Source organism: Rhinatrema bivittatum, chromosome 1 (assembly GCF_901001135.1).
Source record: "Rhinatrema bivittatum chromosome 1, aRhiBiv1.1, whole genome shotgun sequence".
Lineage (NCBI taxonomy): Eukaryota > Metazoa > Chordata > Amphibia > Gymnophiona > Rhinatrematidae > Rhinatrema > Rhinatrema bivittatum.
In genome coordinates this window covers 215,910,939-215,926,648 of record NC_042615.1, presented here as the reverse complement: position 1 = coordinate 215,926,648, position 15,710 = coordinate 215,910,939, and the positions used below count along the sequence as shown (strand labels likewise).

Genomic DNA, 15,710 nt, shown 5'->3' with positions numbered 1-15,710 from the left:
AGGCACAGTCTGGTTGTGATACTTTAATAACGCAACTGATATCATATTCTCAAACGTAATAGGTTAATTGATGAAAAGTATTGGGTCAGGGCTTACCTGTGGGAAAACTGTCTCCGGGCTCCAGAGAAATCTCTGAACTGTCCTTCAGGCAGTCATTAATCTGAACAAAATCTGGAAAATAGAACAGTTGTAAAGGAAAAATCACACAGCAAAGAAAGAAGTCTCAAAGACATCCCTGATTTTCAGGGATTGCTCCTTAGTAGTGTCCTATGTTCCCTTAAAGTTTTGAAAGACTGCGTGTGCAAAAATGTTCTTTTTGTGCAACTTTTTATAAGACAAATTCAATTCTGTGCACTATGAGCTGTACATAATGCAAATATTAAGATTTCTTGTGCACGCTATGTTTTGCTGTATGCTCAGGGTTCACGAGCTTTGTGCGCATGCATCCGCGCACAGTTTAGAGACACTACCCCATTTCTTGTCCCAAATTTCCTTGTCTGACCCGCCCCAGTTATCCAACCAAACAGCTGCTGGAGCAGTGAAAGGCTCTCCCTGTCCTCAAAACAGACAATAAGAAAAACCCATTTGCCAAAAGCCAGTCTCCCATCTCTCCAGGTTCTCCCTAATTATACTTGAACTGCTTCTCTCACAAAGCACCTAGAGCTTCCCTACCTCACCCCACCCCCCATCTCTGTCCTCGCAGTACTTTCCACCGATGCTGATCGTTAGACGGCCCTAACCAATAATACACTCTTCCTCTACGCTCCCCCAGCTGATATATATCAGCCTTCATAGCTTTTTGTCTGTAAAGATTATGCTACACTGTATAAATAATTAGACCCTGAGTTTGTGATAGGTTGTAGATGTAAAGCCCATGTAATGACTATGCTACACTGTAATATGCTACGCTTTATAAATATTTAGACCCTGTTTTTGTGGTAGGTTGATATCCCTCCCTAACATATACAGTAGATGTAAAACCTGCGTTCATTCCCCTGTTCCTCCGTTCAGGCTTAATTTTAACCCGTTGCTATATTATAGTTGTTCATAATGCAGTTCCTAGTTCTAAGCTGTTCTTCACTCAGTTCATAGTTCTCTGTGAAGCCTGTTTGCTATATTTAGTTTTATGTAAACCGATATGATGTTCCCTTACTAATGTTGGTATATACAAATTTACAAACAAATAAATAAATAAGGCCACTTTTGCGATTTCGGAGATGGCGAGAAGAATCCTCTCTTCCCCATGCTAACCTTTCCCTCGAAGAACCAATGAGAGCCTGCCATGCTGCTGAACTCTCTCCTCCCTCGAAGAATCAATAGCAGTGGTAGTCAGGGCTGCTACACTCCTTTCCTCCCTGCCCTAATAGCAGCAACAGAGAAGTCTGTACCCAGAATCTTCTCTGCTCTTGCTATTCAATGAAGTGGGCCTCAGCCTCATGAAAGGGAAACTGGAAAGACAGCTGAGGATGATTGTAATGAAAGCAAGGAGAGGGGAGACAGAGAGAGAGACAGAAAGGAGAGACATGAAAAGGGGAAGAAAATGATAAGGGAGGAGAGAGGCAGACCATGGGAATGAAAAAATCTGAATGATTATGTTAGATTAGAAGGAAAAACGGAGGCAGAGGCAACAAAAGTTAGAAGAGGGATTGGAAGAGAATTAAAAGGAGAGATATTAAAAAGAGAAATATCATAAGAGAGAAAATAAGAGAGAGACAGAGCAGGAACAGAAATTGAGATAAAGGAAAAAGTAAGCCAGAAAGTTGATTAAGAGCAAGCAACAACAAAGGTTGAGATACAATTTTATTTTGTGCAAAAAATATGAATATTAAGTAATTAAGTTCAGGTAGTAACATTGTAACATAGCAGATTATGGCTGAAAAAGACCAACTGGGCCTTCCAGTCTGCCCGGTTTTTCTGTTCCACATAGTTAAGAATGTCTCAGCTTCCAGCTGTAAAAGCTTGACCACTTGTAGGATATTGTTCTTCGTCTAAGAGTAACTTCATCTTTGAATTCCCACTCAGGCATACTAATAAAAGCAAGAACCCTTTAAGACTTCCACAAATTTTGCACGTCCTCACCTGTCCCCTCTGCAGGAAATATCTGCCAGCCCTTGCAGTTAAATTAGATCCCTAACATTTTTTGTGTAAAAAAAAAACCAAAAAAAAAACCAACTTTGCATTTGTGATTCTTAGTTATCAGAAAACTGCATATTTTGAGATTAGCAGGCTAAATATTCTCTCGAAGGCAAGAACATAGATTCTTGCCTCACTCCAAATGCTTTAATACTGCCTTAGCTTATCAACACATGGGCAATTGGCCATGATTTCTCAACAAACATCTGGTAACTGTACTTCAAGATCATCAGAACTATTAAAGAGAAGCAGGAGATTATTAGATGGCCAACACAATCTATTATTTTTTATTTATTTGTTTTTGTATACCGACATTCATTGGAGTACATCACATCAGTTCACATTATAACAGTTGGAATAGTATGACAGGGGAGTTGTACTACTTATACATTGAAACATTAACCTTAATGGGGAACATTAAAACGTATATAGCATTAAACCTTGGGGGTGAACATTAAACAAATATAACGATAAATATTAAGGGTTGGTTATTGGTAGTTCAGTTTTAGAACTGGGCTAGGGTGCCTCATTAACAGATGCAGTATATACAATATATACAATAGGGTATCACAGATACAATATGTACAGAATGGCATGCACCATTTTAACTGGAGGTTAAGGTGTCTTAATAATGATGCATGGAGACATTGGGGGGGAGGAGGGAAAGGGTCAGGGAGTAAGAAGTGAAGCAAGAAGGGAGGGGAGGGGTAGGGGGGATTAGTTTGTGTGTTGATAGGCTTTATGGAATAGCCATGTTTTCAATTGCTTTTTGAACGACTGGGTGGAGGGTTCCAGTCTGAGTTGGGAGGGTAGCTTGTTCCAGAGGGTGGGGCCAGCTACTGAGAAGGTACGTTGTCTGGTGGAGGCAAGGTGTGTGGGGGATGGAAAGCAGGCCTGTGTTTTGGGATCGCAGGTTTTTCTGGCTGTTGTGTGGTTGGGGAGAGTCTTTAGACCAATTGATTTTTCGGTTGTTGAGTGTTTTGTGCGGGAGGGTGAGGATTTTGTATTGTGACCTGTGTGTTATGGGGAGCCAGTGGAGTTCTTTTAGTATGGGGGTGATGTGTGATGAACGATTGGTGTTTGTGAGAGATCTGGCTGCTGCATTTTGCAGCAGCTGGAGAGGAAATTTTGTGAAAGAAAGAACGTAATGGTGGGAATTAGGAAGGTATGTGCTCTTTCCAAACTCTGTGTGTATAATAATGTAACCCCTGGGTTAATGTCCCCTGCCAGGACCCACTCCTCAAACAGAATTTCAATGTTAGTCTTTTCCTAATATTATGCAATCTGATGTCCAGAATTCCCTGACTGGGGGGGGGGTTGCGTCCGTCACTGCTCGACGCCCTCACTCGCCCTCTTTACCTCTGTGGCGACTCCCTCCGGGTCTGATGGATGGTTTGATGCCACGGCATCTTCTTGCCCTCTCCTGGCGTCCCCGGACCGGCACGACACTGCGGATCCGCCATGTTGCCTGATGACAAAGGGCGCGCGTGCGCGCCCGCATGCTCCAATTGATGTACCAGCAAGGGTGCGAACCTCGGGGGCATTCCCCCGAGATGACATCATCCACTTCCAATATAAAAGGTCTCAGTATTCACTAATGAATCAAGTTAGCAAGGATTGATAGCGGGGTTTCATTTGGACTCGCTTCTCTCTACTCTACTCTGCCTCCTCGGACTTACCAAGGGTACCCGCTCTTCGGGGGCCTCGCTCTCTTTTCTTTATTTCAGATTGCCAATAGAAACCGGTACTCGCTCCTCGAGGGCCCATGTTCCTGGACACTCTGAAGATTCTCTACTGCCTGGAAGCTATCACAGATACAGACATTTGTGAGTTACCATCTCTCTCTCAGAGCTTTCCCTGGTACCAGGTACTCGCTCCTCGAGGGCCTAACCCTTTCCAGCTACTGAGCTTCCTCAAGGCCTTATGTGAGTTTTGTCATCTAGTTCTGGCTATGACTACAGCATACACTGTCTACTCACTGTCTATAGTTTCTCTACAGCTCAGGAACCCTGGGATCGCGGTTCCAATACCTGAGGGACTTCAGCCCTGCCGGGTATATCAGCTCACTACTGCCACCTCTGGTGGTTCTACTAACCTGTCTAATAAAAGCATTATCTGTGTCTGTCTCCATACCCAAGCCTAGCCGGTGGTCCCTCTGAGGATATCCTCCTGGGGGCGCAGTCATCTGCCATCGACCCAAGGATCCACCTATCTACATTCCTCTACAGCTGAGTGCCCTCTCCAAGCACTCCGCTGATAACAGATTGCTACTCTCTCTCCATCAGGAGTCTTCAGCAACAGATTCACTACAGATTGCTAGCTCCGCAGTTTAACCTCTAACAGATTGTTATCTACTCCCTCTACAGGAGCGGAGCATATCAGATTGTTAACTCCTCCTTCCTCAGGAGCAGTTCCATACAGATTGCTAACTCCGCCCAAGGAGCATAACAGTTTGCTAACTCCTCCTTCACAGGAGACGTATTCATCACAGATCGCTTACTCCTCCTCCAACAGGAGTATCCAGCAACAGATCTACAACAGAATTCTAACAGATTGCTAACTCCTCCCTTCTTGAGGAGTAGATCACAACAGATTGCTAACTCCAGTGGATCTGGCTTTAAATTGGAGAGGCAGTACTCCTGGGAATCCAGCTTAAGGTATGGGATGTCAGTAGCCCATGGACCCGGCACACCTCTCCGCTTTGCAGGCTATCCCGGGCCTGGCTCAACACATCTCAGAACAGCAAGAAACCTTGGAGAAACTTACTGCAGCATTCCATCAGCTTCACACACAGAAGACCCAAGGCACAGCTTCTACCCAAGAAGGTCAGTTACAGGAGGTAACTTTAAAGACTGCTGTTCCACTGGCTGCTCCTATTCGCTTCTCCGGAGAACTCCAGAAGACGTGGGGCTTTTTGAACCAGTGCAGCATGCATTTCACCTTACAGCCTTCATTGTTTCCCACGGGCCTCTCTAATACCACTTACATCCTGTCATATTTGGATGGGAGAGCCTTGTCATGGGCATCTACCTTGTGGGAACACAAAGACATAGAAGGATTTATGGACTTGTTTAAATCCGTTTTTGATGACCCTGCTCGTATGTCTGTTGCCGGGTTTGCTTTAGTAGACTTGAAGCAAGGCAACAGAACATTGGCTGAATTTGCCATAGAATTCAAGACTCTTGCAGCAGAACTTCACTGGGACCCCAGATGTCTCAAGATTCTCTTCTGCAGAGGCCTGGATACCTGCGTGAAAGATGAGCTGGCCGCTCGCCAGACACCTGACTTGATGGAGGAATTAATAGCCTTAGCTACTCGGATTGATTGTCGGCTCCGAGACAAGGTGAAGGAACTCCGGCCTAAGGTGTTAACTGGGTTGAAACAGGCTAGTACCTCTGCACTTCGGATGGGTCCAGCAATTCCTGCTGTTGATAAAGAGAAACCTATGCAACTTGGTCATGGTCACTTGACCTCAAAGGAGAGAAGATTTCGGAAGAAACGCGGCCTGTGCATGTACTGTGGTCAGTCAGGCCATGATGTCTCTGCAAGCCCCATTCGTCCGGGAAACAGATGGGCCTAAGTCCCGCAGGAGGATGTTCTTGGGCCATACTGCGTTATCTCCTTCGCTCTCTCATTCAGTCTCTGTGACCTCTGAACCAGCTACAGTTCGGACCCCTGCCCTGGTGGACTCAGGGGCAGGAGGCAACCTTATTCTTAGACGTCTTGTGGAAGACCTGAGGAGTCCCTTCATCAAATTAGAAGATCCATTATTGCATCACAACTTGAAGTGGGCTTTGGACGTTCCTTTACACCGCCACTTCTCTTGAGAATCTTAACGACATCCACAGCAGTTTTTACTTCTGTCTGCTGATATGCATAGCGGTTGTAATGTTCGCCATGGCTAGATGGCGCTCTACATCTTTACCGTCTTTATGGACTATAACTTTCATAGCGGTTGCTATGTCGCCATGGCTAGATGGCACTCTATATCTTTACCGTCCTCACGGACTATAACTTAGAGATATCTGCTACGATTGTTTTACTCGGAAGTCGTGTCTAAAGTATTACAGCACAATTAGTTCCAAAGAAGATATCTCTAGCTAACAGCCTGTTTGATTTGCTGGTGCCACCACCATCTCTCTCTTCCGGCCATTCTACGGAAGAATGACCAACCTAAATATTGCGTTCGATGGCTCGCGGGGTGCCATGAGTCGCCACTCTCATCTCTGTGGCTGGGCTTGCCACTGCTCTTTCTGCTAGCTCCTGCTCCTCATTTCTCCCCTTAGGCACACGTGAGCCCAACGCAGCCATAGGGACCGCAACGGGGATGTCCCTGTGGCCCCCTACTGATGACATCACCAATCTTGGCACCATATAAGGGCAGCCCCCTCCGATGCACCCTGGCTCAGCAACGGTTTCAGCTACGTCCTGTATTGCGTGTTGCTTCTCCTGCCTTTGTCTGCCCAGCCTGTTCCAACCTTCATCTGCCTGGCCGACTCCTGCCTTACCTGCTTCAGCTCTATCCGTCCCTGTTCCTCCTCCTTGGATGGATATCTGGTTTCGACCCTTACTTGGACTCTCGCTACACCTGATCGCTGCCTGCCTCTGACCATAGCCTGCCCTTGAACCATGATCCTAGCCATCTCCAGAGATCTTCTCTTAAGTCCTGCCAGCCCCGGCATCCAAAGGCTCAACCCGAGGAGAACGAGGGCTGGTACAGGTGAAGCTCTAGACCGCTTTATTTATTACATTTTTCAAATTCTTTATCACTTTTGAAAGTGATGGTTAAATCTGCAAGCCAAGTGCTCCTGATAGCCTTTGGCAGTGGAGGCATTGTCTTCAATGAAAATGCCTTTTTCGCTTAAAGTACTTTTGATTATATTAAAACATTTAAAACTCTTTTTTATTGAATTTTTACAATAAATTAAAAGGACAATAATATATAATATTAACAACAGTAACAAGATACCCCATCTTCCCCCCCTCCCCACATATCTCTTCACTAAGATAGCTTCCAAAGTACCCCATATACACCATACATTCAAGTCAAGTCAATGGTTATTACCGTACATAATAAATTTCTAAATTTAGTTGAATAGTTGTGGCTAGGAATTAAATACCAAGCTTCTTGCTTGGGGAGATAGACATCATAGTCATACCAAATTTCCAATGTAAAATCATATTTCTTTGTTGAAGAAACCTTTGCCATCAAGAATTCAAAAGTCAAGAGTTTGTACATTGTCAATTTCCATTGAGTGATCGTTGGGTGGTCCAATATAGACCAAACAGAGTCTCCATGCTTGTGGTGTCCTGTGAGAGCTTTCTTTTTAAATTTGAGATTTTATGATCCTATTACACCAGCCATGAACTCTCTATATATTTATTTATTTATTTTTTATTTTTATATACCGATGTTCCTATATAATATACATATCGCACCGGTTTACAGGGAACTAAAACTGACGCCTCTTGGGCGGCTTACCATGAAACAAATAACAATAAGGAACTTGGACAATAAGGAACTTACAAGAATATACGAGGAGCTACATGGCCTAATTAAACTGAAATATAGCACTATAAGGAATGTATGTACAGAAGGAGAAGGGAATCGAGGTCTATAATGTCATCGTATTCCTCGGGTCTTAGTTCTCTGGGAATGCTTGGGCGAAAAGCCAAGTCTTTAGTTTCTTTTTGAATGTCCTGTGGCAGGGTTCTAGGCAGAGGTCAGGAGGAAGCGAATTCCAGAGAGGGGGACCTGCCGTGGAAAGAGCGCATTTCCTCAGAGACGTTTTTGCCGGCTGGGTGAGTAGCATGTTCTTGTACGCATTTCTGGTCGGTCTCTTAGTGATGTGCTGTTGGAGTTGATAAGTAAGGTTGAGCGGGGAGATGTTGTGAAGGGCCTTGTGTATCATCATAAGGGTTTTAAAGTGTATTCTGTATTTAATCGGCAGCCAGTGTAGGTGCTGGAGGATGGGGGTGATATGATCCCTTTTTTCTACACCAAGTTCCTGTTGCATTTAAGCATCCAGTTTAGGATGGGGTTTTTTTGGTTTTTAGACCTTTGTAGAATTGGAGTCCTCAGTATTTGAACGCGTGCCTGACTTGCTTTGTCCTTAAACGTTCGCTCTTTTCTTTATAGGAGGTCTTCTTGGATGTTTCCTCAATTATGGAGAGCAAAGCATTTCCTTCTTAGCTCTGTTACCTAGAACTCTGCCATGTGAAGATTATTCCATAGGGGATTATTTGTGTTTCCGTAAGTTTTATAAACACTTTTTTATGCTGGCTTTTAACTCTAGTATGGCTTGACTCTGGAACTATTTGGCCTTTGATTGTATTATCATAATCATTTTTATCTTTGCTTCTGTTTTTACTAACTGTATCATTATATTATTATTTATGATAACAATTTTTATCTCATCTGGTAATATTTTTCTACAGTGTTTGTTTCTGATTGCATTTTCTGATGATTTTTTTTATATTTTATGTATTTTTTTGTTGTGAACCACCTTGATCGGCTTTGTCAGCTTGGAATGTGCGGTATATAAATAATAAATGAAAATGATATTGAAACGAAATGATACATCTATTGTCTGCCCGGAGTTACTGGCTGGAGAGGCCATTTTATTAATGTAAGAAATAAATACAGCAGTGTTTTTCAACAAATAATTATATGCATTTACTGTTCTTACCCAGGCCTGTCACTTGTTATTTATTTATTTTACATCTTTTATTCAGCAATTCCTCTTATTCAGTGCTCAGTTGCCCACCCTGAGTCGTCATTGGATGGGAGGAAAATAAATTGAAGATATAAATTAATAGACTTTTCTTTTTATCCCGACTTATCTCTGTTTGCCATAAACTGGGGGATCCAAACCAGTACCTGAGCCACATCATGGCTCATTATTCTGGAGCTATGTATTGGAAAATCAATTTTTGTTTCTTTTGGTACCTCTGGGTGAGACAAACCCTGACACCTGCATTATATCTACTTTCCCCCAATTATGACACTGAGTTTTATAAGTCATCAGTAGTCATATAAATTACGCATAATGGAGAAATTACTTACTTGATAATTTTGTTTTCCTTAGTGTAGACAGATGGATTCAGAACCAGTGGGTTTATGCTCCCCTGCCAGCAGATGAAGATGGTGCAAGCTGACGTCACAGTGACCCCAGCCTGCCAGTATTCTCTTCAAAAACAACTGTGGACAGACTAGCAAAAAACATGATTAAAAACAGGTAACCAGAACTGTAGTCAACCAACAAGAAACACTGAACTCATGTAAGATTCTAAATACCCCAAGCTAGGAACTGGATGAGCACTTACCAGTAATCCCTGGGAACACAGAGCCCCACAGGAGGACCAGTTACACACTCAAGCAGCAGCTGAGGGCGGGAAGCTGAATTATCAGGTAAGTAATTTCTCCATTTCCTAGCATGTAGACAGATGGACTTAGAACCAGTGGGATGTACCAAAGCTACTCCTGAACAGGGTGGGAGGCTGCCCGCGGTCCAGTCAACACAGCATGTGCAAAGGATGCATCCTCCCGAGCCTGCACATCCAGAAGATAAAACCTGGAAAAAAAGCCTGTTAGACTTGAAAAAAATTGCATCCAAGAAAAAGCAGCCGGATCCAGACCAAGCCCAGAAGGAACGGGAGCTGGTCCCACAGAACTCGCCTGCAGAGGAGCCAATCAAGGGAAAACCAAGGTCTGGCATCCCTCCAGTCAAGGCCATGACCAACTCATCATCAGAATAGGAGGAGCCAGGCTTAGCAAAATCCACGGAAGACAACTTTCCGTGAGCGTCTGAGCAGCACCGACACAGGTTAGAAGCCAGGTCAGGCTGAGAAGCCATAATATGACAGGCAACACAAATAGGAAGATGTTTAGGCCTCTTGTTTACCGGTGACATTATGGCAGTAATCGTGCATCTGAACGGCTCACACTCAAAAAGGCTATGCACACAAAAATTAAGCACTGCAGAAGGAAGCGCAGCAAAGTGAATGCACGTGCACCAAGCTAAGCGTGTGAACAGTTTAAAATTTGTGTGCATAAAAAGTACGCCCAAACCTGAACACACAACGCATGCACAGAACCAATGCATGCACACACCAATGGCCTGTAGAGGGCAGCAGAGCATGCACAGGAGTGCAAAAAACGGCACCACAGCCTACTACACAGCGTGCAAGAAAAAAGACTAACTGCAGGGCCTAGCCCACCGGGGGCTGTTCAACCCGCCAGCCTGCCCAGTTCCCCAACCCCAACGGGAGTGGAAATGAGCATCAGGATGGCACACCGAGCACGGAGACCGGAGGAAGTCCTGAAACCAGTTTTAACTGTATCTGTTTCAAAGGTAAAACTTCTCTTTTTTTTTTTTTTAAAACCTTACCTGAGATCAGCGCTTACCAGCTGAGAACAGAGACGGTCTCCGGCTGCAGGAGGAGAGGGCATCTGCTGTCATGCCGCACTTGGCTTCCTGCACTTGCTGCCTTTCAGCTGAACTAGCAGCTTAGTCCACGCCAGGAAGCCCAGCTACCGGACCAAGGCACACCTCTGAGGGACCACGGAAATCACCTCAGCAATTCTCAACCGGGGAGGGACCTTTTGGTATCACCACAGGAGAGCAGGGCTTTCCTTTCCTTAATTTAGATTTCAAATTTCTCCTTCCAAAAACTCAAAGCAGTCCCCATAGGGAGATGCACGTCCACCATCTTCTGGAGACGGAGAATACTGGTAGGCTGGGGTCACTGCAGGGCTATATATATTAGGGATTTGAATCGGGCTTCGGACGATTGAAAATATCGTACGATATTTTCAAAATCGTCAGAAATCGGGGGTTCCCCCAAAACGATAGGAAAACCCCACGATATTGATCGTGGGGGTTCTCTTATCGTTTTGGGGGAGGGTGGAAAAAACGGCACACAAAAATAACCCCTAAACCCACCCCGACCCTTTAAAACTAATCCCTTAGCTTCCCCCACTCTCCCGACCCGCCAAAAAACTTTTTACAGGTACCTGGTGGTCCAGTGGGGGTCCCGGGAGCAATCTCCCGCTCCCGGGCCGTCGGCTGCCACTAATCAAAATGGCGCCAATGGCCCTTTGCCCTTACCATGTGACAAGTTATCCGTGCCACTGGCCGGCCCCTGTCACATGGTAGGAGCACTGGATGGCCCACGCCATTTTTAAAGATGGCACCGGCCATCCAGTGCTCCCTCCATGTGACAGGGGCCGGCCAATGGCACGGATACCCTGTCACATGGTAAGGGCAAAGGCCATCAGCGCCATTTTTATTAGTGGCAGCTGACGTTTTACAGGTACCACCAGGTACCTGTAAAATGTTTTTTTTTGGGTGGGGGGGGGGTCGGGAGGGTGGGGGAAGCTAAGGGATTAGTTTTAAAGGGTCAGTATGGGTTTTTTGTTTCTCAGCTCGGGCGCAGCCAATAAACAAAACCGCGATCGGGCCGGACGAAAAAAAAAACCACAATGCGAATAGGAAACAGAATCCGAACCGATTCCGGTTCCGATTCACATCTCTAATATATATACCATGACGTCAGCTTGCTCCATCTCCATCTGCTGGTAGGGGAGCATAACCCACTGGCTCTGAGTCCATCTGCCTACCCTCCAGGAAACAGGAGTTTCAAGCTCCTTTCACTCATTCATTTGTTCTTCAATTTGAAAATCACTAGATTATTAACATTAGAAAATAAAGCCCCCAATTTATCACCTGAGCAACTATAGCATGGCCAGTTGCTTTGGTAGCCAATTAACACATGTCCTAGACATTCCTTTAACATGAAGTATTGAAAGTTAGTTTCCCATAAGCAAGGAAAATATCAAATCAGAGCTTTCTTTAAAGAAAGGAAATAAATTTAACATGAGGTCATATAATTCAAACCAGAGAACTCTTTTAACACAAACATACAATTATTTCTTAGTGATGACAGAGGCCAAATACTGTATACACATCAAGTATATTTCTCACAGAAGGAAAATCAAAATGTTTCAACTAGCTGTTTTCAAACAAATTTTCCACAAAAACATTGTTATTGTGATTTGTACAGGAAATACACTCTCAGAAATGCCTTGTATACCACATGACATTGCCACAATGAATATTCATGAGGTCGATTTGCATATCCTGGGTCTCCAATGTATGCAAATCTATCTCATGGATATTCATTATGGATATCCTGAAAACCCAACTGGTTAGGTGTGCCTCCAGGAGAGGGGTGAGGAAACACTGCTCCAGTGGACCCATTCTCTCAACCTCCACTCACCTCCCTAATCTACTCTCTCTTTTTCATCCCCTCCAGACTTTTCGTATCCCTCAGCTGATTCACTCTCACCTCCAAATCCTTCTTATAAACCCCAACTGATCCTCTGTCATCCCTTCCCTCTCACTCCATCACCTCCTAACTCAAATTCCCTATCCCCTTTCACTCCCAGCCTTCCCTCTAACTCTTCGCTCATATTCTCCCACAGCTCCTCTTTCATCACTCAGTTTATCTTCTGTCATTCCCCTTTTCTCATCCTCCATAGCCAATCCTTTTCCACCTTATCCAACCCTCATACCCCTCCCATCAAATAGCATCTCCTCCAAACATCTTCTCGGCAGGGTCAGCAGCAGCAATTACTTTGGCCTCTGGGTCAAAGGTGAATGACAACTGGTGGTGACAGAGGAAAAGAGAGGAACAGTGGCAAACTCCACCGGCCGATACACACTCAGTTCTCCCCTCCCCTCATGGCTGGTCTCATGCTTGATAGTCATCTGCAAGAGGCAATGGCATTACTAATGAAAGTCTTAAGGGGGCCTGTGAGCTAGCGCAAACTCACAGGCCCTGCAGTGGCCTTGATCCCAACTTGTTCAGGGCTTCCTGTAACCACAGAAACTCATGCAAGGACAATGTCACTGCAGGTCCTGAGAGTGCATACTGGCTCACAGGCCCTGTGCTGACTTCCAATACTAAATCTGACGCTGCTGGCACCTGAAAAGTGCTGCCATTTGACCCACATTTTGGGAATCCCTAAAATAAAGGAAAAAATCTGAAGGTTCATCAGTACCTCACACAATGTCTGCCTCTTTCAACTTCTCAATGCTGTATTCCAGGCAGCATCTCACTCTCACACACAATGTCATCTGACATCCACTAACAAAATCTTTCTTCTGTGGATGCCATGTTTCTAGTATCAATTAGGAATGTGCATTTGTTACTCCATTCGTTTCATTTGTTTCGGCAGTACACACATATCTCATGAATGGATAATAGATGCACAAAACAGATGGTGTGTTTGAGCGTCTACTATCCATTCATGAGATACGTGCATACCGCCGAAACAAATGAAACGAATGGAGCAACAAATGCACATCCCTAGTATCAATGCACTTCTTTAATCTCTTTTCAGTATTATGTGCCTGTACATCAGGTGTTTTTCCTAATCTTCCAGTCCAATCTGCCAGAAAAATGTTTTGTGCGTTGTGTCAAAGGACAGCAAACATTTTACAGCCCTTATGCTCTTTATGAATGTTTGCTATGTGTCAGAGGGATTTTTTTTCAAACTTTTTTTTCTGCATTTCTAAAATCCACAGTATAGGTATTCCCCAGTCTCTCCAACCAGTAAAGCAGTCTGATGTCCCACTGATGTATAATCACTCCAGCTCTTAGTGACACACACTACTGCACAGTTTTCAAATATAATTTCTTTGCAGTAATTTTCCATCCATTCAATACTACCTGTTACAACCTTTGTATTTCACAGCGGTATTGAACGTCCCTGATCTACAGCACTCTCTCACGTGAATGGTAGCTTGTAAGTCTTGTGTTCAAAAGCAGATCTTACTTTTCATCCACAGAACAAACAATTCAACTAGGAAGATGGTTTCAACTAATATGGTTTTTCTGGTGATAAAAAGTACAGCTATTGAATTCAGTTTGTTTTCTATTCTAGAATACACTCACAAAAGTTAAATAATGCACTCTGAGGGAAAATATTCTATGCATTAGTTCTATTTTAAAAAAAACAAAAAAAAAACAGCTTCAGCTGGCAGTTAAAACAAATAAAATCATTAAGATCCCTTGGTTTGTGTAAACTTTTAAATTATGTCTGAAGAGATAGGTGGTTAATATTTTACAAGCCCCTCATACTTAGTCACTTTACCATGCTGACATCATAGCATTGTTGTGTAGATTCTTATTAGAAGGAACCCTATATGTGCATTTCTGAGACAAGGAAAGTACAAATACAGAACAGAAAGCTAAAGAATAGACCTTGGAGCTCACATTTTTACAAACCAGGAGCACAAGCATAGTAAAACATGTAGTACAAAAAAAGCATAAAATATATACGAAATAAAATCTTGGATTAAGATCAGACGAAGAAGCAAAAGAACCAAGAAAAAGAAACAGACAAGTTGTTGTTTTTGAAGAGTCAAGGTAGTATTGTTACTTTAAAATCTGTTCACTGAATTCTTCCTCATGGCAGTAAGTAAATATGGTTCTGTTTTATACAAAAAAGGAAATCAATTGACGAATGAAGAAAATGATACATTTATCATTTGTGAAATGCTACCACGGTCCTTTTTTTTTTTGTTTTTTTATAACAGATGGATGACACAATGTCCCTTGCAAAAGAGCTGTTTGCAATCCCTGAGATGGGAATTCAAATTGAGCTCTGCAAGGTCCACAGCTCACAGCCCTGTTTTATGAGCTAGCCATTGGAATCTACAGGCTAGAAATAAAATAAACTGTAACTTAAAAAAAAATGCAAAAATATATAGAACATCCTTACCATTTTGCCCTTGTGAAGAAATGTTGTCTTTCGTCTTGGGTTTAATGCTAATGGTAGCAGCATCAGCAGCTGTCTGTGCACAGGCGGACTCATCTCCTCCTGCCTGCTGTTGTCTCTCTTCCCATCTTGCGCCATGATTCCTTTTCGTATGGAAAGATGTCCTCTGTGGTCCCAGCTGAGGAAACACAGATCTCTCCCATTCCCTCTCCTCCTCGTTTATGGCATGCAACTTAAGTTTTGAAATAGGGTATCCTGCGTCTCCTGTTGCAGAGATCTCCATAATTTGTAGTGACCACGAATATTACAGGATTTCCATTATCAGATCTGCAAGAGAAATGAATGGTGCTTGATAGTAGAGGATAGTGATCTCTTGTACTCAAATGCTGCAAAATGGCCCAGTGTGCATGTTAACCAACAAATGCAAGGTAACCCAAGAAAGCAAAAAAATCCCTTCAATATTCATTGTGGGTATCTGGAAAACTACATTTTCTCTTTGCCATTCTTCATATACTGGTATTGCAATTATTCAAACTGATTATAAGCCTTCTGTTTGGTTAATTCCTGAATCACACAGAATCTGGAGATAGTGACCCACAATTTTTTTTCCTATGCTTGGGCTGGCTCAGGCATGCTTCCTGTGCAGTATCTTTGCAGGAAGTCTGAATTTTACACACAATAGACACTACTTTCTCAATGCAGACTATTTGACAATTGCTGGAATAATGCAGGACCTGGTTTTAAAATCTATTTTAAATTGTTTTTAAAATAGCATCTCACTAATTTCAAC

The 15,710-nt window shown here is 43.4% G+C and overlaps 1 protein-coding gene across 1 annotated transcript in view; it reads right to left on the bottom strand.

The window, feature by feature from the left end:
• Positions 1-15,710, bottom strand: part of SH3TC1 (SH3 domain and tetratricopeptide repeats 1) — a 140,027-nt gene that overhangs the window by 89,766 nt on the left and 34,551 nt on the right. Inside the window, 2 exon segments of the mRNA XM_029591728.1 lie at positions 97-171; positions 14,924-15,247. Coding sequence (XP_029447588.1) covers positions 97-171; positions 14,924-15,203 — 355 coding nt within the window. The 5' untranslated portion in view covers positions 15,204-15,247.